Source organism: Haliaeetus albicilla, chromosome 8, assembly GCF_947461875.1.
Source record: "Haliaeetus albicilla chromosome 8, bHalAlb1.1, whole genome shotgun sequence".
NCBI lineage: Eukaryota > Metazoa > Chordata > Aves > Accipitriformes > Accipitridae > Haliaeetus > Haliaeetus albicilla.
Window position 1 is genome coordinate 24,549,790 of NC_091490.1, and position 9,134 is coordinate 24,558,923.

At 38.9% G+C, this 9,134-nt stretch overlaps 1 protein-coding gene across 3 annotated transcripts in view; it reads right to left on the reverse strand.

Moving 5' to 3' along the window:
• Positions 1–9,045, reverse strand: part of ASPM (assembly factor for spindle microtubules) — a 32,382-nt gene extending 23,337 nt beyond the window's left edge. For 2 of the 3 annotated variants that reach the window (XM_069789357.1, XM_069789358.1), the window contains exons 1-9: positions 8,610–9,045; positions 6,760–6,903; positions 5,036–6,383; positions 3,362–3,463; positions 2,468–2,614; positions 1,362–1,607; positions 1,143–1,210; positions 481–622; positions 272–402 (exon numbers count right to left, since the gene is read on the reverse strand). In XM_069789357.1, the coding sequence (XP_069645458.1) occupies positions 272–402; positions 481–622; positions 1,143–1,210; positions 1,362–1,607; positions 2,468–2,614; positions 3,362–3,463; positions 5,036–6,383; positions 6,760–6,903; positions 8,610–8,912 (2,631 nt within the window). In that variant the 5' untranslated portion in view covers positions 8,913–9,045. The remainder of the gene's footprint in view (positions 1–271; positions 403–480; positions 623–1,142; positions 1,211–1,361; positions 1,608–2,467; positions 2,615–3,361; positions 3,464–5,035; positions 6,384–6,759; positions 6,904–8,609) is intronic. The other variant, XM_069789356.1, reaches the window with a different exon arrangement.
• Between the last annotated feature and the right edge of the window lie 89 nt (positions 9,046–9,134).

The window sequence follows — 9,134 nt, forward strand, 5'->3', positions numbered from 1 at the left end:
GGAGTCCTTCCTACAGGATAAACACCTCAAAATTTTCTTTGGAATTCCTTTCATGACCATGAGATAATGTGTTGAGAAAGTTCATGGAAAAGGCTGAACAGGCAAGACTTGTTAAAGAAAAGTACACAGTCAGATCAAAAAAACTCCCACCAAAACTAAAAACCACCACCAAACCCCAAAACAAACAACTCAAAAATAATATATATAAATATATAGCACATTCAATCTTAGGACAATATTGGAGGGAGACATCAAATCACAGCTCTCTTACCTTGAACTCTGCATCCTTACAAAAGAGGCAAGGGTCATGGTCAATAATTCTGGACTGCTTGGCACAATCCAGAAAGCAAACTAACAGCAGCAATTTTTTCAGAGTGAATTTTGACAAAGCTTCTTCATGACCTAAAAAGATAGAACCTATTAAGTGCTAGTTCCCAAATTAAGTGCTAAAAATAACCTATTTTTGGAAGTAGTAGTTACCTTCTCGGTAAAGGTGAGGCACAGTGGGATGTCTGTATTCAGCTGCAATGTCAGGGTTCCAAAGCAAGCGATTTAGGATAAATATTGCTAAACCCATAACATCACTATTACTCTCCAAAGCCAGCAGTTCTCCATAAACAGTCTAATACGAAAGGAGGGGAAAGAAAGCAGAACCATTAAAAATTACTTCAAATACTATGAGGATTTTTTTGAATAACATACATTACTGAAATTCTGAAGTAGTAAATGGTAATTAGTCTCTAAAAATCAATCAGTTTTTCAAATAAGTCACTGAAGGATAAAACGAAAGGAAATTTCAGAATATCCAGTCTCATTTCAAAACATGTATGTTCATCTGCATTTGAAGAATCAATCAGGAACTTCCTTAAGACAACTGCATTTTTCTCCAGTCCAGTAAAGAGTGAAATTGATAGGATACTGCTTTTCTGTTATTGGTCAGGGAGTTAACTTCCACTTCCCTTGATTAAATATTTTCCTTTTTAATAAGGTAAGCACTTTTCTAAAGCAAGTCTGTTGTAATTGAATTAAACCTACCTGGATTATTAAAACAGAAAGTACAAAGAAACCTGAAATATCTCCTACTAAAAAAAATGCTAGATGTCCCATAAACTTTGATTATAGACTACAAATTCTGCACTTACCTCCAGACCTATACGCAGCCACAAAGGGTTGTAAGATAAAAGCCAGTTAAGGATTTTCTGCCTCTCTCCTGCAAGACAGCATCTTGTAGTATTATATCCAGCAAACACTTCATATTATAGCAAGAATTTATATCAAATGATTTTAGATTAAAACAACTTAGTGTGTGAATAATCCTTTTTCTACCTACAAGAGAGGATGCAATGTTTTAGTATTCTTACCTACATCTTTCCAGAGGTGTCTGTCTCTACGAACTAGCAAACGTCTAGTTTCAATCTCAACTTCCAGTTTCTTAATAGCTTGAACCATTGTTTCAGATGTAAACAAACAGCAAGCATCACGTCGTAATTTATTCAGCTTACGATGAGCCATATAAGCTTTTAGAGATGCTTCATCTTTTGTTGGTGCTTTAAGAACACTGGTTTTATGATGGTTCTCTTCTCCCAAGATAAGAGCAGCTGCATTTACTGTTTAAACATACACAAAAAGCACACATTTACATCTCAAATAAAGGTAGCTTTGCCCACCTCATTTATTTTTTTCCTCTCGTAAGTTCACATTTTGTTATTTTCCTTCTGACTAATGATTTTATCCCTCAGGAAGCTTATCAGCTGTTGCACTAAACATACATTGTCAAGTGCATGTATACTAGTCATATATTTAATATAACAACACTTATGAAATAAGTGAGCAGTGCTAGGAATTCAGTTTTAAGATTAATTGTACTATCTTCTATTTTTCAGATTGAAGCTAAAGATAGAGGAAAAAGTACCTTAGCATCATTTTAGTAAAGTGACAGTTATAATGTTCTTCAGAAGATGGGGATTCCCCACTCAACACCCACTGAGGAGCACTGCATCTACATGTTCCAGTGTGTATTTCTTGTTGCAAAGCACACTCCCCATTCAGGTGTGTGGTACGCTGTGCGTGAGTAAGTGTGCTACTCACACTTATCACAAGGGGAAAATACAACTCTGAAAAGAGTTAGTTATATACTTCTGCTGGAATGGACAGCACTGTCTCCAGTGTGAGAATTGCTTTTGGTTTAGCATATTCCATGTTTTCTATCATAACTGCCACTGAAAGACATTACCAAATATTTGGTTTATGATTATCACAGTATTAAGTCAAAGGCTGAAAAGAGAAACACAGGTGATAAAAAAATTAAAAACAAAAAATCTACTCTTACCTAAGAGCTTAACGTTACACAAACTAGTGACAAATTGGGACTAGTGTTAAGCTAGTACTATGATTCATTAATGTTAATAAAGCACATCATATAATGTTTAAGAACATTAAAAGACAGTGAAAATTCTTGTACTCTTACCTTGTGAGGTGTTTGTTTTTACACTGAAGTCATCTGGGGTAAGTACAAAATTTAACCACCAGGTGAAACCTCGTTGCTGCTTCTCCTTCCAACGTTCATCATAAAACATGTTTTTAGCAGCAAAAGGCATTGGGTGCCTAGGAAGGACTTAAAAAAAAAAAGTGTAAGTCTCTCTGGTTCTTGAAATGTTTGATAACCAATATGCATTTCATTGTGGAAAGGATTAATGTTTGATACTCCATTTAGCACTACAGCAGAAAAAAAGCAGATTGTTAGAATCTTATGAACTTGCAGATCAGCCCCCATTAAAATAAATTTCAGCCACAAAACATGGATTAAGTTATAAAGCAGTAGAGCAAAGACAAGATTTCTAGAACCCAGGCCATTTGCAATGCACAGCTTGGGGCAAAACCAAGTTGAGTTGGACTACATCCAGAAAGAACCATTTTACAGATGCATTTTTCTGATCAGATCAACTTAGTATTATTAGCTCTGCAAAATCAGTATCTTTTTGGTAAGAAGTTTTCTCTTCTTAGGTATTTTATTGTTGTATTAAAATGTTATCAGATATGGAAGAGGCATTTCACTGATAACCATCAGTCAGCTGGGAACATATCTGTAATGTAGCTTTTACACTTACAGGCAAAACTGGAGGAAAGTAACATTTACATTCAGCTGGCCATGTGTTGCAACCAATTTTCTTAATGAGTAGTCAAAATGGTTACATATGAAAGGTTACATATGTTTTTATACTAGATAATGATTCATTGTAGGTACAATCTTCTATTTCATCTCAACTCTAACCAGATGGGTCTTAACAATAGCTAGCAGTACAGCAATTGTGACATGCAGTTCAGTGTGTACTGTTTCGCTAAATACCAGAAGTCTGCCTACCTGTTTTCAGTGGTTTCACAAACGTCAGGTGAGACTGAGCCAATCCAGGGATGGGTTTACTAATTCTGTTAGTAGTTCTAGATGCTTTCTGAAGTGAAGAACCTACAAAAGCATTAACACACAAATATCAACAACAAATATGTCAGTGAAAGAGCAGCCTGACTTGTGTTAGTTTAGGCATCAAGGCACTAGCTAATAAGTATTATCCACCACATCGCAGTAGGACGTAAATAAAACAGAAGGAAAAAAACGCAGACTAGGCTTTCCGAACTCTCAACATATAAAAATACGCACTTTTAGCACAATCATTTTGTTACACTCACACCAAACAAAGGATTAAAAAAGTATGCTGTTGCAGATGGACGATAGTTGCTGCCTGACACCCCCTGACAAGATGGTAATTCAGAAACAAAAAAGAGATCAGAAATTACAGGTTGAACTCTCCTGCTTAGCTGAAGGAGTGTTTTTCACAGAACATTCATTTCTAGAAGTGAAGAAGTCATTCCAGTTTCTCATGCACTTCTAATAGATTTTAAATACATTCTGATAATTTTTAATAAAGTTGGATCTTGAGCGGATTAAATTAATGATAGGCATTTCAAAGTTAACTTTTAGTAGTGAAATATTATTTGTCTTTGTGAAGCCTAGAGACAATGCCCAGGCAATTAAAAGAATAACAGGTTATATTTCTCAAGAAAAATTATCAAGAAGAACATAACTCAAAGCTGTCATCATTTTTGTGTTTCACAACTGGGATGAAGAGACACCAAAGTCATTTTGAGCTCACAGAATACTTCCTTCTTCAACCCACCTCTCCTTACCCTAATGGATGAACAGAAATAACCTAGCAGACAACACAGCTTTTCCTGGTTATGTTTTTATGTAGACTATCTTAAAAAGCCTGAAACCGAAGTGCATTACTGAAAGCCCCAAATCAAATCTAGATCACAGAACAGATAATTTGAACTGAAGAAAGCAGCACGTTACTTTGATCTGAAAGCCACGATGAATTTTTCCTGTTAGTTATATTGCAGGGACTGCATAAAGATTCTGCGAATTAAATGCTTCTTTCAGTTACGGACCCTCATTCTTTTTCTATTCCAGAGCATATCCGGGAACGGAACATTGAGAAAACCCAAAATACATTGAAATACAAGAAGTCAACTTCTTCTGATCTTCAAGCAACAAAGTACTGGCAAACTGTAAAGGCAGAAATATCTACACAGGGCTAACAACGAGCTAATTACAGACAGTAAAAAGCAGGCAGTGTGAACGAGACTTGGGAACAACATGTTTGAAAACACGTGACAACAGCAATGGAGTCAAATAGTCACAATGGTAAGTGTACATGTGACAGAAGTCTCGTGCAGTAAGTTTCTAGTAAATTTGAATTACATAAGGGCTCTACTCAAGAACTGCCAGACACTTTTCCTGTTACTGTCATTAACAAGGTTTACAAAGGAATAAAGTAAATCTGAAGCCAATTACATAACCAAAAACGCTGACCGAGTTTTCAAATTTTTAAAATGCAGATAATATCTAACAAATTGCAAAGGCCCACATTTCAGAGACATGAAATGTTCCCAACTGTTGCTAGACAGTTCAGTTTGCTATACAAATTCCATAATCAAAGGCATCTTTCATAAAGTGGTAAATGAAGGAAATACTGCTTACCAGCTTTCTTTCTCTGCCCTACTCGGTTTGTGGGTTTGAAGGCTAATGGTCTCATAGTATGCATGTTATTGTCCACGCTAGATGTAAGAGTTCTTTTTCTTTCCACTTCTTCCATGTACACTGGAGTTGTAAATCTATTATTTTCTACATATATTTCACTTTTCCTCTTACGACACAAAATTGATTGACTAGGAGATGACCTTACTTTGTCATTGTGACACTTATTTTCAGCTGAAATGGGACCTATAACTGGAAGGTGTTTAGATATTTCTGCTTTCGTATGTACAGGCACCACATTAGCACATTCCATTATTGCTTTACTAAGGCATTTTTTAGATTTTGGCTGGAGACTTTCCATTCTTTTTTCTTCAGCAGCATCAGGCTTACTTTTGATGACAGTGGCAGAAAGAATTGGACGCTTTTTTGGTTGCTCTCTGCAAAAAGAATTGCAAGTCTGAAGTTCCTCTGTAGAAGAAAAACTCAAGTGATTTTCTTTGGGTTTGTCATAATGAAGTACCTGTGATTCTACTTTATGCATCTCAAAGACTTCATTTAAGTTGTGTTCTATACGAACATGTGGTTTTGTCTCTACATCTCCATTTTTTTTCCATTTTGAGGGTAGAAATTTCTTTACAACATAAGTCTCTGTCGTAGATGATATTAAAGCTGCCTCAAGTTTAGGAGTCTTTGATTCCTTATCTGACAAGCTGTCTTTCACAAATTGATCAGGTGACAGAATCGGAACAGACTGCTCTATTTTATCTATATCCACTTGATAACTGTCATTTACAAAAGAATCTGGACTTAAAATTCTCCTTGTACTTAAAACAGGCACAGATGCTGAGTGTTCTGGAGTGCAAACTGGTGAGAGTGTACAATTAAGAACGACTTCATTGTTTGAAATTGGCAGTTGTGCTAATCCAGTAGAACTGCATGCACTTTCAGGTTTTAATTCATTGTGCTCATTAACAAATTTCTTGACATTACAGCTGTCTATTTCAGGCAATAACTCCTCATTTACAGTGGCAGCAATATCTGAGAACGTAGTAGATCGTCTCATTGCAAGTGGTGTGCAAATAGTATTACGATGTTCCTCTAGCATTGGTGCAATAGGAGATATTGGCAATTTATTCTCTGAGCCAACAAAAGAGTCATTTCCTGGGGATATACTATTTTGCATTGTGTTCTGATTTTCACATGGCTGAAGTGGGCTTCTAAAGCCATCCACCTTCTGGGAAACTTGAAAGGTTTTATTAACATTTTTAACTTTTGAAGTACTTTTTTTAACTTTTATTGAAGCAGAGGTTTCTGAAGAGTTTTTCTTTTTTATAGTATCCCAAAGACTCTTCTGAAAAAGAACCATAAATAAAAGTTAGTATGCTGAATTTCTACATACTTTTACGTGTAAAACTGAACATTGCTAGTGTTTTCATGCAAAGTCTAAAAATACTATAAGAAGAACACTTAATCCAAAATTCACCCTAAGTTATTTCCAGGCTTGAGAGCAGCTTTTTTGGTCATGTTTTAGTTTTATTCTCTAAGCTGTAATGCACCAGTATCTACTTTCCAACCCAGATGAAAAATTTTGAAGACAATGAGCATTCCCACAGGCAGCATCATTTATCAATTTTTAATTCTCCTTCATTGGATTCTCTAATAATAAAAACAATAACTGTGTCAGCTATGCCAAAGTAATAGAACTAAGATACATAATAAACACTCACCTTTTTCTTCAGAGGCTGCTCAGCAACACCCAGGAGCACAGCTTGATGTTTTACAATGCCATTAATAATAAAAGCTACCAGTTCTCTGACTTTTCCTTCTTCTAATGGTGTCCATGTTACAGAAACAAAGATTCTTTGTCCTGACTATTGGAGAAAAAGAAAAGTTTAATATCTAGCACTTAGGTACACTTATGTAACATCAAAGATAGAGTAATCAAATCAAATGCGAAGCAGTACACAGAAGTAACGTGTATTCCGACAACATGAAATGATAAACAATCGTTAAATGTTTAAATGTCAATCTTCCCTTCTGACATGTAAATTTAAGCAACCTCTATCAAAAATGTTGTCTTACTAAAAGGGCATATACCTCTTAATGAAACTATAATGGAAAGCAAGCAAGAACACATATAAATATAACACATAGTAGAAAGGACAAGATTTGAGTAAAGGTAAGCAGAAGAAGTTACATAATTTTTTGCACATATTAACCAAGTCAGTCCTCTAAAGTGATTTTGAGAGAATTATATTTTGACTGACAATCAGAGGTTGATTTTTAGGACCTTAGCTGAATCTAAATAAGTGTCAAATTTTTTAGTCAAATGACCTGCAAAGATGAGAATTAACACACAACTTCACCGAATAAAAATAAAGACACTGCAAACTAACAAGGAAGTCGTGGAGCTGTGTATGATCTATGTAAAGATTCTTGATGCACGGTGACCTCTACCGAATTGTTTTGGTGCTCTGCTGATACCAATACTAACAAACCAAAAAAAAAAGGGTTATACCTCAGACTAAAATCAGAGAGACTGTGAAAATGACCAATGTCTTGAGCATTTGAATTAGGAGTTCCACCTCCTCGGGCAGATACATTTAGTGAAAACATATAGACTAATTCAATAGGCGCTTATACAGTAAAGCTGGTCAACAATGGTAAGTATTCATTAATTAGTATAGGAACTTGTTATTCAAATACTTTACAGTGAGATTCTAGCCTGTCTGTATAAGCACATTGTTGCAAGAGATCTCCAGAGAGCTTCTTCCTCTCTCACAGAGACTCCGGAGAGTCTAGATTACCATAGATACACATTTGTCTAAATTGTCCTTTTAAAAAGCAGCATTAATTGGATTAACCACAGCTTATATTTCCTTGGGAATCATAAAGATTTATTCCTAGATTAAGCCTGCTTTGCTCTCTGTTGTATTATGAACATGCAGAACAGTGAATTAGTATCCTCTTCACAAGCTCCCTCAGCCTTTTTCCTAAACAGATGTCGTCCGACTTTTTGAGAGATCACTTTTTAAACAGCTCTTATTTTTCTGTCTCTGCCTTTAAAACCACACTCCCAGAGAACAATTAATTTTTTTTTTTCACCTTACTGCAGAAAACCCCTCTGTTGAGCCAAGATTTAGTGCTTTCGCAGCCTGTGACAGCCCCAAGAGGTTTAATCCGCCATCTAAAGCTCCAGCTCTTCCCCTTTACCGCGAGCCATGAGCGCAGCGCCCAGAAACACCACCCGCAGCGGGGGTACAGCTTTTGGGGTACCGGCTACCTAAAAACCTAGCTCTACGCGGCCAGATGACGCGTAGGACTTCTCCCGGGGGAGGATTACACTGCAAACCGGTAACACTGCTCACGCCGGAGGAGGGGCTTTCTCCGCCACCGAAGAGCGGCAGGCGGGGAGAGGCCCGGCCCCCCTTCGCCTCCAGCCCTTGCAACCGCCCAGCACCCGCCCGCAGGGCACGGCTCGGGGTCCCCTCGTGTGTCACACGCACGCTCGTACACACTCATCCACCCACCTCCGCTCCCTGCCTCAGCTTCGCCCGCCCCCCCCCGCGCCCGGTACCTGGACAGAAAAGCGGCGATGCTCAATACTGAAGCCCCTGGCAGAAGCCGGGAAGCGGTCGACGACCACCTCGGCGTCCTCCGCGTTGGGGTTGTCGACGGCCAGGAGGCGCGTGCGGGAGGCGCCGACGCGCAGGCTGCCGAAGCTGAGGAACGGCGGCCGAAAGAAGTGGCTCAGAACCAGCACAGCGAGGGCCTCGCCCGCGTCCTCCTCATCCCCGCTCGCGGCCCAGCGCCGCCGCCTAGGGCTAGCGGCGGAGCTCAGCTCCCACACCGCCGCTCCAGGCAAGAAACCCGCGGCCATGCTCGGGGCAGAATCCCAGAGCGGGACCGCCTTCAATTCTCCACACCGCCAGCGTTCCGCCACCGCATCAACCGCCGCACCTCCGCCTGTCCGTTCAAACCCGACGTCCCCGCCAATCGCCGCGCGGGCCCGCCTCGCCCCGCCCCCTCGCCTCTCCACCAATTAGAGCTCAGCGTTTTATTTAAACAGCCCGACCTCGCCGAGGCAGGAAAGATGCGCCAC